The sequence below is a fragment of the Mus pahari genome, chromosome 2, assembly GCF_900095145.1.
Source record: "Mus pahari chromosome 2, PAHARI_EIJ_v1.1, whole genome shotgun sequence".
Classification (NCBI taxonomy): domain Eukaryota; kingdom Metazoa; phylum Chordata; class Mammalia; order Rodentia; family Muridae; genus Mus; species Mus pahari.
In genome coordinates, this window is record NC_034591.1 from 101,037,519 (window position 1) to 101,051,012 (window position 13,494).

Sequence of the window (13,494 nt, forward strand, 5' to 3'; positions counted from 1 at the left end):
TCTTCTCTCTCTCTCTCTCTCTCTCTCTCTCTCTCTCTCTCTCTCTCTCTGTATGTGTGAGTTAGGACTTGCAGAAGAGGTGGGGGCAAATCTAGGAGTCTAGAAATAAAGCTCACAATATCTAAAATTTCCCCTAGGGGGCAATGCTGCCTTCTCTGAAAAGTACTGAGTACCTCAGGAGGAGGAGCCCATTCTGGGGAGCCCTGGGCAGTATCCACTGCTTCATCTCCAGGCCAGCCGGACCTCCACACTGGGGATACCAGGGCACTGAGCCAGCTCTGGTCTCTGCAGATTCGCAGTGAGGCCTTTCTTACAATTGCCATGAACGCTAAGGAACCATGTCTCTGCTCAAGTGGTTACTTCCCAGAGTGACCCAGCCTAGAGGGAGGTCAGGGCTTTCTTCCCTAGGGACTGATACTTGAACTGAGACCCCGTGGGTGGATGGAGGTGGTACTGCAGAGGGACCCGGAAAGCAGCAGTGAGTAGACTGGAAGCTGGAGGGGAGCTTGGTATGTCTGAGAAACTGAAAGCTCTCTGGAAATGGAACTCTGGGGTTAAGGGCCTGAATGGTCTTAACCTCTGGCATAAGGAAAGGAATTTAGGTTTCATCCCAGGAGAAGAGGAGGCCCTTGACAGATCTGCATCAGGGCAGTGACCCAACTATGCTCGAAGATCTCATGACTGCAATGTGGATAATGGGCCCTACGTGGCTGGGGTGACCCCAGTTAGGAGATGCTATCAGTCATCGGGCAGAAGCAGTTGCCAGTAGGAGGCATCAGGAGCATGTGGATGCCCAGGTGGTACCGACATAACGAGTGTTCAGAAGAGTGACCTAAGTTGCAGTTAACTGGCATTAAGGCTTAAGCAGACTTAAATGACAGTTCTAAAGGGATCAGTCACTCACTTGAATATGATGATGGGTTCTGGATATATATGTATGTGCACTGCACACCTCCAAAAACATTACCCTGAACCAGACCGATTCCCTGCTTTCTCTGCTCTGCTGTCCAGGGTCCCTAGTCATTTATGCTACCTTGCTTACAGGAAGCAGGAATGGGAGTTGTGTTTCTTGGTGTAGGGCATATAAGCCTGTGCCCTCACAAGAACAACTTAGGATGCAGGCCCATGGCAACTCTGCCATTGACAGGAGATAGAGCGGGGTCCGTCATGGAACCAGAGGCATGCATCTAATCAGCTAGGTTCTGTGTAGCATGCAATTATAAAAAGCAATCTACTCTATGGCCAGCTGAGCACCGTCAATGGTGGTCTTCCCACCTCCATGGGGAACCCCAAGTGGCAGTCTGCCCTGGTTCCCATGGTTAGCTGCTGCCAAACCGCTTGCACTTCCCAAGCCACCTGCTTGCTCCCTGTGGCAAGCCTGTAGAAGCTGGCTGCTGCTCACTCTAACCTCCTTTGCCCTGTAAAATGACAACCCCAGTCAGTGGCTTGTAATTTACTAGCCAGATTTGTAACAGTAAATCCTCAACTGCCAAAATGCCCACACAAAGAACCCTAAAATCAATTGATATAATTACAAGCTGCACCCTACATTACTCAATCGTCTATCTCCAGCACCCCCAGTTACTTATGGCTCCTAGGACCATGTGGTTCAGGCTCATCATCCTCTCCTACAAGTTCCCTGTTGTCTCTCCCATCTCTGACTCCTCCTTCTCCCCTTTCTAAAACTTTCAGCTCCACCTTCTTCTTCCACTGCCCAATCATAGGCCCTAGCCTTATCTGATTAATTAAGATTTCACATCCCTTTTTGAGGGGGCAGACAGCAATCCACAACAATTCTGAGGAGTAGAGGAGGTAGAGTCGGGGAGGGGAGTAAGAGAAGGTCCTAGCAGCCAGAGAAGATTCTGGATTCTCCTTCCTATACATCCTTTCACCATGCCCCACTCCAGTGAGAATTACTGGGCCTTCCTCTTCTTTGATTTTTATTTATTTATTATTATAAGTAAGTACACTGTAGCTGTCTTCAGATGCATCAGAAGAGGGCATCAGATTCCATTACGGGTGGTTGTGAGACACCATGTGGTTGCTGGGATTTGAACTCAGGACCTTCAGAAGAGCAGTCAGTGCTCTTACCCACTGAGCCATCTCACCTGTCCAGCCTTCCTCTTCTTGAGAGCATGTACCACAGTGCCTAGAGTTGCAGCTGCTGCCATCTGCTGTCTGTGTTGCTGGATGTGGCATCACCAGTTAGAGGTGACCAATGAGTTCAATGTCCTCCTAGTGAACTGTTTAGAAGACATACATAGAGAGCCCCATGCCATGTGCAAAACCCAGTTTCAGGTGCTACAAAGGTTACAGTAGCTAAACAAAGCTCCCCTAATTTCTTAGAGATGGCCCAATATTCTAATGGAAAAGTGGGAAAGAAATATGATGTAGACATTACCTAACTAATGCTGCTGAAAAGCAACCATGCAAGGGAGTCTTGGGGTCAAGGGAGGTGCCATGTGGCTCAATTGGTAGAACACTTTCCTAGTTTGAGCTCCAGACTGCATAAAGTGGGCACTTTGGTGTGCGCCTGTAACCCCAACACTGAGGGAGGAATGGTAAGAAGATCCAAAGTCCAAGGTCCAGTGCTCAAGGCCACCCTGGGTAATGTGAGGCCATGTCTCAAAAACAAACAAGAGACAAACAAACAATGACAGATCCTGAAAGAGGAGAGAGGGCACGTGGTGCAGGCAAACTTGGGAGCCAGAGGAGGTTCTTACAGAGTGGATCTGCAAAGGAAGGGCAGGAGAAAGCACTCCAGTCAGAGTGGACAGCTCATCAGAACCCAAAGGGTGCTGGCCTTGAGGAACCCCGAGGAGGGTAACCCCGAGAAAGTGTGGGTCAGCAGGGCCGTGGCCTCTGCTTCGGTGACATGGGAACTCTGGAAAGATTTCGAATGACAGAGTGACACGGGTGACGCTGGACGACGGAGGCATGGGCAGAGGCAGAAGACCAGAGACGGAGGGAGTCTGGCACTGCAGCTCAGGCAAAGCAAGTGGTGACTTCACCCAGGGTGGTGACAAGAAAACCGAGAAGGGATGGGATCTGGGTCTGTTTTTAAACCTTTTTTTCCCCCCCAAGATAGGATTTCTCTGTAGTTGTGGCTGTTCTGGAACTTGTTCTGTAGAGCAGGCTGGCCTTGAACTCACAGAGATCCTCCTGCCTTTGCCTCCTAAGTGCTGGGATTAAAGGCGTGTGCCACCACCACCTGGGCCTAAACCATTTCTTTTAAAAATAATTATTTATGGAGAACCTGCTCCATAAGGGTCTTTTTGTTCTCCTCCTCCTCTTCCTCCTCCTCCTCCTCCTCCTCCTCCTCCTTTTCTTTTTTTGGCCATATTTTCGAGCAGAGCCCATAGGATGTTTTTGGTGGTGTGTTAAGATTTGGTAGCATGACTAGATGGTTCAGGAGAGTAGAGGAGAAAATGGAGACAGAAAGTTTGGAGGCTCTTTCAAAAGGTAACGCAAAAAGCCGTGTGGTTGAAGTTTAGGCTGAGTGGTGTGGTCCCCACAAGTGTGTGCTGTCAAAAGAGAGGGAGACTGGGCAACTTGAGAGTCTGTCTGACCGCTAAGCATTCGCCTAAGCAGAGATGATTGTCTTCCCTGCTGAGTCATACAGGGAGCAGGTGTGGAGGGCACGAGCAGGATATCCCCTCTGAAAGTGTTGTGTCCCTCAAGATGAAAAGGGCCGGGACCAGGCCCCCGCCCCACCCCCATTTACCTGCTGGAGGGGTTGGGGGTGGGGGTGGAGAAGAGAAGCTTAGGTCCTGTGGGGGAGGATCTTCCTAAGCTGTTACAGGATCAGACAACACACGGTTGCGTGCTCAGGCAGGACTGGAAGGACTTAAGGCTCATGACTTTAGCAACTTTCTCCACCTTGGAGGGTGAAGAGTGTGAAGATTGTTGCAGTGGAGAACTGCAGGAAATCGAATGGGCAGCGACTGGGAACGCAGTGTGATCTGAGTTAGACCTCAACAACTCTAGGTGTCGCCGGGAGATTTCCGTGGCAGCTCACTAGGAGCTGCGCCTGGGTCACTGGGCACACAGTGCGCACTCATTCGGCGTTTAATGCGAGACTCTTTGGACCCGTGCTGCCCCATGCAACAGCCCTGCCCTGTTCTTGCCAGCCACCCGTCCAGTGCCTCGCAGGAGCGTTTCCTTCTCTGGAGACCCTCAGAACAAGGCACCAGTGCCTGGTCCGGAGTAATCCCTTGCTCCTCCCTGGCCACCGCCCTGAGGGCGGACCCAGGCCGGGGTGGAAGGGAGGATCCGCCCCCTGGGTGTACCTTGTCCCACGCGCAGCCTCGCATTCTAAGCTGACCAAGTCTCCGCGGAGGCGCAGCGGAGTCAACTGCTCTCTTGGCTTAGCCATCCTGGATGTGAACTCTGGCGGGGCAGTAGTGACTGAGTACTAAGCTCCTACTCCCCCTCGGCCCCACGCGCCTGGGCTCCTGAGCCATGCTCTGCTGCTTGCTGGCAAGGGCCAGCAACCTCCCCAATGTGAAGAAGGACCGGCGCAGCGATCCTGTTGCCAGCCTGATTTTTCGAGGTGAGAACCCTGAAGCCACTTCATTCAGGCTTGGGTACCATCCGTTTGTTTCTCTGCATCTAGCTTCGGGATCTGAGGACCCAGATCAGACCAGAAATCCCGCCCAGGGATTGACAGCGAGGAATCCTAACAGCAAAGGCTACACAGTTTAGGAAAACTGGAAGTACTGTGCTAGGCTAGGAGTTACTACTTTCCTAAGATGGTACTCAGAAGGAAGAAAGGCTGGATAGTGGGCACAAGGTGGGTTGGAAGACGCAGAAGGTAGTGTTGTAATCAGGGCCACATAACTGAACTGGTTTGTGAGCGTTTTGGTAGTGCTCTTTGAAAGTTAAGCCCCATCCATCTATCCATGAAGATAGGAAGAGGAACTGAACACCGTGGATGTGGCTTTGAAGCAGGAAGAGTGAGGAGTATCCGGGATGTGGGATGCTTTCCAAATTCAAGGAGCTAAGTCTTGTGCTGCTTAGACCAGAAAGGGTTTCTCTGCTGAGATGGCTCCTTCCTCCACATATCAGGCCTTTTCACTATGGCTTCAGGCAGATTCCCAAGGGAGGGGTGTCTCAGGAGGGGAAAGGGAAGAGGAAGGACCTGTCAAAATGAGAGAAGGAACAATAGTGGTGAGTCAGGACCCCAGTTCTGCAGAGAGAGATAAATAAGGAGAGGAGAGAGGGCTTCCTCTCACCAGGAGCTGTACTCTGGGGCTCTGCGGAAAATATATTTAAAAAAAGAGAGCAGTATGTCGAGAAACTGAGGCACGGCTTGTCACAAAACTGTTAACCTTTGTGACAACAGTGGGGACACCAGGAACCCAAGGTTTTGTCCACTTTACATGCAACCCCTCTCCCCAAATAATATGAGAGATGAACGACACAGGGAATGAATTGAGCTCCAGATCAAGTGTTCTTGGTCGCCGGTGACTAACAGGCTGATTCTTTTGCAAAGTGTGATTTGAAACATCTTAGGCCGCCCTGGTGTTTCCATTGATCAGGCTTGCCCTGGTGTTTCTGATGTCAGGTAACTTTCAACAGGGTCCTTCCTTCCCCCTCCCCTGACCCTGTCTCTGAGGTGTCGCCCAGACTTTCACTATACAGAAATTGTTGGGGCAGTTGAGTATACCTCAGTGGTAGAGCACTCTTTTGTGTGTGGCGTGTGTACATGCATGTATGAGAGACTGGAGGATAACCTCTAGTTATCGAAATAACTATATAACCTCGATCGAAATAACTATATAACCTCTATCTATCGAAAGTGCTGCTTAGTTTCTTTTCTTCTTTTTCTTTCTTTTTTCTTTTCCCTTCCTTCCTTCCTTCCTCCTTCCTTCCTTCCTTTTTTTTTTTTTTTTTTTTTTTTTTTTTTTTAGACATTTTGAGACATCTCATTGGCTTACAATTTCCCAGGCCAATGAAACTCCATAAAAACTGGTTGGCCCTTGAGTCCTAGGATTTTACCTGACTCTGTCACCCGTCAGTGCTGGGCTTACAAATATTTGCCACCACAGCTGGGTTTTGCTTGTTCGTTCGTTTGTTTGTTTGTTTGTTTGTTTGTTTGTTTTAACATCCAGCTTTGGTTCTTCTGCTTGCTAGGCACCCACTTTCCCTTCTCAGGATCCTGGGCCACTGTTAGACCAGTTTCCCATCATGAATGAAAAAGAGAAGCGCTGGGGCTTCTTCATTCCTTGCCCAAACCAAACCAGAACAAAACATCAGATTAAACTTCCAGCAGTGAGAATGGCACTACTCTTGCATCAGATAGGTGACCAGAGCTGTTGGAGCCCCATTTGGCCGTTGCCCTGCTTCAGTTATCCTGAATATGCCCGCCTGTGGTCCTCCCCAGATCTCAGCCTTCCCACTTGTGTGGAGCCCTGCTGTTTCTTTACACAGATAAGAAGGGTTGTGATTGCATGTAACCTCTCCAGCAGAGATGAGAGTTAACCTCGGGGTCTGTATTGCCACCTTCTCCACGAAGGCTTTCAGTAGACCCTGTCTAACTGCAGCAGAACCTTGTTGGGTCTGCTAGCACATCTCCCCAGACCTCCATCAGATGCCAGGACTCCTGGGAACAGCCACCTGTCTTGATAATTCACTGGCATGACCTCTTCTGAGCAGGATATGGCTTTTCACTAGCCTAGCCTCCCTCAATCTGGGCATGGCACTTGTTCTTCGTGGTACTCGAGAGCCACCTGCAGAGTCTATCATCCACGAACTCCTAGGAGGCGACCTGTGAATCACCTTCTAACCTGCATCTGATGCAGGCCATTTTGGACATGGACACCACGGACGAAGTGAGCATGCTTGTTCATGGAGTCTGGTGTTGCGTTGATGTCTGGCTGTTAGAATCAGACCCAGGATTTATGAAGCACCCAGTGTGGGGATCTCTACCCTATAGTATACCAGAATGGTGAGAAAACCTTTAATAGAGCCCATTACTAAGGCCCACTGGCCCCTGGGGTGGGGCCCAGTAGGGTATTCCTGACCAGGCACAGTCAGGATTGATTAGTAGTGAGTCACAGAGGGACAGTGGCCCGCTTGCTGAGAAACTGTCCCACACCAGGTACTGTGCTTGTCTCCAGCATGAAGCTGAGATATGTGGGCCTGGACTGGCCTCGCCCTGCAGTTGTTGCCTGGGCATTCCATCTTCAGATGTAATTTCAGGACCTGCCTCCAAAAATAGATTCTGGGCTTTGGGAGGTTGGACTCAGAGCTGTCTGGCTTCCCCATCTGAGGCTATTATACAGGCTACTAATTAATGTTAGTCATGCCATTGTTCTTATTTCACTAGTTAATTACTTAACAAGAGTGCCATGAGTAACTGGGCATGCACGGAGCTTTTTTGACCATCATTTATATGAATGAGAAGTTTCAGCCTCCTTTCTTACAGTGTTTGACGTCTTTTTTCTGCCCTGACCATTTTCCATCCTGTAATGAAATTATTTATATCCCTCTATTCATGTGTTTTCTGCATTGAACAAACATTTGTTGAGCATATATTATGTACCCATTGCTACCCCAGATGCTGGAGATGTATCAGAGGGTAAAAATCAGTCCCCTGCTCCTTTGGAGTTCAAATGTTCCTGGATTGGCCATACCCCTGGTGAATTTCTGGCTAGGAACCCAGGAGGCCTTGTTTTCTTTCCTGCCCCTCTCTTGGTCATTGATTGGGTCCCCTCTCCTCCTGCATCCCCTCTGTGTCCCAGGCAGGATTCTGTGGGTCTTACAGGACCATCTGTCCCGAGGGAGTACTTCTGCCTCACCTGTCAGGGGAGAAGGGCAGGAAGGCCACTGAGGTGATTTGATTCCTTAGGGAACCTGTGTCAAAGTCTGGGAACATTTTGGGTTGACAATCCTGGGGCAACAGGTGGCTACTGGAATGCAGTACTCAGGGGCCAGCAATGAGCTCAATAGCCCATATGTGGTGCAGGCCCCACAGAGCTCACAGCAAGGGTTTGTTTGGCTCCAAAGATTAATCGTGCAAGGTAGAGAAACTCTGGCCTGATGGACACACCTCGGTGAGACGCCTTGCAATGCCATCCATGTCCAGGCATAAAGACAAGCTATCTCTCTCCTATGCTGGAATTCCCAGACTCTCTACCTTCTTCTCTAGGGAACCCCAGAAAGTTTGCATATTTAAAATAAGCCAAGGCAGCATGCAGAGGGGCCACACAGGCCTAAGCCAGATGGAAACCCAGAGGGGAAGTGGGAATAAGCCCTGTCCCTAATCCAGAAGTTACCTCCAACCACTCACAAAAGGAAAATTAGTTTTCTCTAATACAGTCTCAGTGTGTTTGCAAGCCACACTTAAGAACAGACCCTAGGTCCAGCTCTAGATGACCAACACAAAACAAACTTAGTGGTATTTTTGGAGATTTTTTTTTTTGTCTTATAATGCTTTACCTGGGAGATACACACACACACACACACACACACACACACGATTTATGTATATCTTTTGTTTATACATTATGGTTTCCAGTTTTGTGATTTTTATTGGATTTTTGTGTGTGTGAGTGCAAGTGTGAGTCTCTGTGTCTGTCTGTGTTTCCTGTGTGTTTTTCTTGGTTCTTTTTATCCTATTTGTTTTGTCCTATTCTGTCTGGTTTGTTTGTTGTATTTTGTTTTATTTTTTTAGATGCCTGTTTATTTTATAATGAGGGAGAGAGAAAGGCTGTGGATTTGGATAGCATCTTAGGGTTTTTATTGCTGTGGTGAAACACTATGGCAAAAGGCAAGTTGGGAAGGAAAGGGTTACACTTTCACATTGTGGTCTGTCACTGGAGGAAGTCAGGACAAGAATTCAAACAGAGCAGGCAGGCACCTGGAGGCAGGAGCTGGTGCAGAGGCCATGGAGGAGTGCTGCTTACTGGCTTGCTCATCATGGCTTGCTCAGCCTGCTTTCCTATAGAATCCAAGACCACCAGCCTAGGGATGGCACCACCCATCATGGGCTGGACCCTCTCACATCAATCACTAATTTTAAAAAATGCCCTACAGCTGTGTCTCATGGAGGAATTTTATTAATTACGGTTCCTCCTTTCAGGCAACTCTAGCTTGTGTCAACCTGACATAAAACTAGCCAGGACAGGGGGGTGGGGAAGTATGGAGGGTCCAGAGGGGTCAGGGGTGGTGAAAACAGTCACCAAAATATATTGTATAAAAATCCATTTTATTTATTTTTATTTCATGTGCATTGGTGTTTTACCTCCATGTATGTGTGTGTGAGGGTGTCAGTTCCCCTGGAACTGGAGTTGCAGACAGTTGTGAGCTGCCATGTGAGTGCTGGGAACTGATCCTGGGTTCTATGGAAGAGCAGCCAGCTCTCTTAACCACTGAGCCATCCCTCCAGCCCCCGAAATCTATCTTCAATTAAAAAAACAGGTAATAAAATATAAAATGAAAGAAATAAGCCAAGGGTACTTTCTGTGTTGGTACTTATTCTTCTGCACAGCTCTTTAGAAAGTCTGCAGAGCGTTTTATTTGGTGGATGTACAGTAATTAATTCAACCAACTCTCTTAAGATGAGCAGTTAGATCATATCGCTTTTCTTCTTTCTTTCTTTTCTTTTCTTTTCTTTTTTTTTTTTTTTTTTTTTTTTTTGAGGTAGGGTCTTGTTATGTAGCCCAGGCTGGTCTTGAACTCTTATGAGTCTTCCGTCTCAGTTTCCCACTTGCTGGTTTTACAGGCCTGTTTTTAGTGTGCCTGGCTCTCTGTCACACTAAAATACTGATAACCAATTCTTAAGTCATACTGTCAACCTGAAGACTCCCAGTGGGTGATCTTTGCCTGCGTGTTTAACTGCCCACTTTCTTTGGGTGAGTTCCAGGAGCAGTGTGGCTGTGGCCACATCTGCAGCTTTGCTGAGTTTCCCACTTGCCCTTCCGGAAGTCTACACCATCACTACCTTCTGTCAGCCATGTTTGACGGCTTATTTTCTTAATATCTTCAAATCTCTAACTATCTCTTGAGGTTCAAATAGCATTTGTTGAGCTGGGAGATAGAACTTAGGTGGTGAGGTGCTTGCCTAGTGTGTATGAGGTGTAGGGGTTCATGCCCAGCGCTGCATAAAACCAGGAATGGTGGTTCAGACCCATAATCCCAGGTCTTGGGAGGTAGAGGCAGGAGGATCAGAAATTCAAGGGCATTCTGAGCTACATGGGGAGTTCAAGGTCAGCCTGCATTACCTGAGATCCTGTCTTAAGAAGTAGTATTGGGCTGGTGAGATGGCTCAGTGGGTAAGAGCACCCGACTGTTCAAATCCCAGCAACCACATGATGGCTCATAACCATCCATAACAAGATCTGACGCCCTCTTCTGAAGTGTCTGTAGACAGCTANAGTGTACTTACATATAATAAATAAATAAATCTTAAAAATAAATAAATAAATCTTTAAAAAAAAAGTAGTATTAATGACATTTCAAGATTAACTATAACATTTATTTCTCACTGAGTTACCTTTTTAATTGCTCCTTTGGAGGTGGGTAGTATTTGTTTTTTAAAGCTAGTTACAAGAATTTTACATATTAAGAACAATAACATCTTGTCATGGGTGTTTCAGTTCATTTAAAAACTGTTTATGTGCATGCATGTTTGCCTGAAAATATGTCTGTGAATCATATGTATGTCTGGTATCCCTGGAGGCCAGTGGTAGACATTGGTTCCCCTGTATCTAGAGTTACAGATTTTGTGAGCCACTGTCTGGGTCCTAAGAATCAAACCCATGTCCTCTGGAAGAGCAACCAATTTTCTTTACCAAGCCCCTTGTCTGTCTCTTCAGTTGACAAAACTTGCATAGGGCTGAGTGTGGTGACGCTTGCTTATAACCCAAGGAAGTGCAAAGCAGGGACAGCAGGAACTCAAGAGTTCAAGGCCAGCCTGGACCACATGAGACTGCCTTAAAGAAGCAACAGGACAGTTTGCATAGGACTATCTTCTCCAGTGCCAAGTGGACATCTTACTTCGAAGAGCGTCTCTCTCTGAGTGCACTCCATGGCAGCCATGGTAACCATCACCCAGCTGAGCTGTATGATTAGACACATGAGGGTTAGACGCATGAGGAGGGGCGACTGAAGGTGGGAAGGGTGATGCTTTGCTGGTGAGGTAGGTGACAGACGTATACAGGTCTCCTGACGCCTGGGCTTGGGTCCCTAGACAGACAATGGCTTTTCCTCATCAGGTTCAGGGTTGTCTTTCTTCCCTCTATCGTCAGTGGTCTACTGACACTGGGATTCTTATTACTTTTTTGACTTGTGACATGTAACAAGCCCACAGCAGATGCTTGTGGGATGAGCCCAGAGGCTCCTGTGGTATTAGAAGCTCTGCGGCTTCTGAGCCACAGAGTTCAGCACCTGACTCAGGGGCGATAGCAGCCATGACCCTCCCCTGAACTGACAATGTAAGGGCGTTTCCGCTCACCATTTGAGACTACAAGTGATCACAGCAGGGAAGTCGTGGCCACCAGGTCTTGAGGTGGTTGGCCACACTGAGTTAGAGATCAGGAAGTGGACAGAGATAAAATGTTGAGCTAGAAATCTCCTTTTTATACCACTGGGCAGCGAGGGTAAGTCTTCTTCAATCGGTCTAATCCAGAAAATACTTGGACATGTCCAGAAATTTGTATCCAGGGTGATTCTAGACCTTGTCAGGTTGACAGTAAATACAAATCAATACGGTCTCCCTGCCCTTGCCGGTCTCTGCTTCCTCTCTAGGTGGGGTTCTCAGTAGCTAACCATGTGTTTCCTTAGAAACTTTTCCCCCCCTCAGTCCACCCTGACACTGGCCCGTAGTCCCAGGCCTACTGCCTGCTTCCTCACCATCTTGTAATAAGATGCATATTGTAGAAAGTTTATCTCTTCTACTTTTTGGGGCGCATGTGGGTGCAAGGTTTAGCTGTGTAGGCCTGGCTGGTCTCTAACTCAGGGTAGTTTTGAGTTTACAGTAATCTTTCTGCCTCTGCTACCTAAATCCTGGGATTGTAGCTGTGTGCTATCATGCCTGGCTTAATTTATGATCTGTTTTAGGATTTCAAAGCTGTGAAGAGATAACATGACCATGGCAATTCTTATAAAAGAAAATATTCATTGTGGCTGACTTAGGTGTTATAGGTTTAGTCCGTTATCATCAGGGCAGGAAGCAGGGCAGCTTCCAGGCAGACATGTGCTGGAGAAGGAGCTGAGAGTTCTACATCTTAATTCACAGGCAGCAAGGAGACTGTCTGTCACACTGGGCAAAGCTTGAGCATATATAAGACCTCAAACACTGTCTCCACAGTGACACAATTTCTCCAACAAGGCCACACCTACCCTAGTAAAGCCATACCCTATGGGCCAAGCATTTCAAAACATGAGTCTATGGGAGCCATATCTATTCAAACCACTACATCATCTTACACATTTTTAAAAAATTTTTATTTTGTTTTTCAAGACAGGGTTTTTCTGTTTAGCAGTCTTGGCTTTCCTGGAACTTGCTCTGTAGACCAGGCTGGCCTGTAACAGAGCTCTACTGCCTCTGCTTCCTTAGTGCTGGGATTAAAGTCATGTGGCACCACACAGCCATTTTAACCAACTTTAAGTATTAAACTTGGTGATATTAAGGGCTTGGAGCAGTGACACACCTCTTTAATCTCTCTGTGAGTTCAAAGCCAGCCTGGTCTACAAAGCAAGTCTGGAACAGCCAGGCTCTGTGACACAGAGAAACCCTGTCTTGAAAAATCAAAATAAATAAATCAATTAACTAACTAAATAATATTGGTGGTATTAAATATATTCATGGCCTGGGTGTTGTAGCACATTTTTTAAAGATTTATTTATTATTATATGTAAGTACATTGTTACTGTCTTCAGACACAGAAGAGGGCATCAGATCTCATTACAGGTGGTTGTGAGCCACCGTGTGGTTGCTGGGATTTGAACTCAGGACCTTTAGAAGAGTAGTCAGTGCTCTTAACCACTGAGCCATCTTTCCAGACCCATGGCACATTTCTTAATCCCAGCGCTCGGGGTGGAGGCAGGCTGATCTCTGAGTTCAGTGCGATATTATTAAGTACATCCAGGGGTCTTGGAGGGGGTAGCTCAGGGGGATAGTGTGTGCTTAGCATGCAGTCAGTCCCTAGTGTCTTCCTTAGCTTGCACTCTCCCTCTAAAAAGACAACCCCCCCCAAAAAAAACAACCAGCAAGTTCTACCCACAAACAAAAACTAAACCCCAAGAAAACAAAAGAAACCCTACCAGACAGTTGTGCAGTTGTCAGCAGCTTGCTCCTCTAGAACACTTTCCAGACTTCCACACTCAGGGAACACTTCCACTTCTTTCTCCCCAACCCTAGCAACTACCATCTTCCTCTGCTTCTGTGATCCAGGTTCCCAGCACCCAGAGTCATTCCTTCCCTGCCTCCCTCCCTCTCTTCATGTCATCCTCTCCTCTCCTCTCCTCTCCTCTCCTCTCCTCTCCTCT

The 13,494-nt window shown here is 47.6% G+C and overlaps 1 protein-coding gene across 16 annotated transcripts in view; it reads left to right on the top strand.

The window, feature by feature from the left end:
- Positions 1–13,494, top strand: part of Dysf (dysferlin) — a 202,984-nt gene that overhangs the window by 7,760 nt on the left and 181,730 nt on the right. For 8 of the 16 annotated variants that reach the window (XM_021191878.2, XM_021191887.2, XM_029535481.1 and 5 more), the window contains exon 1: positions 4,334–4,552. The exons of the other annotated variants lie outside the window; for them this stretch is intronic. In XM_021191878.2, the coding sequence (XP_021047537.1) occupies positions 4,462–4,552 (91 nt within the window). In that variant the 5' untranslated portion in view covers positions 4,334–4,461. Of the gene's footprint in view, positions 1–4,333; positions 4,553–13,494 lie in introns of those variants that run through there. 16 annotated transcript variants of the gene reach the window in all.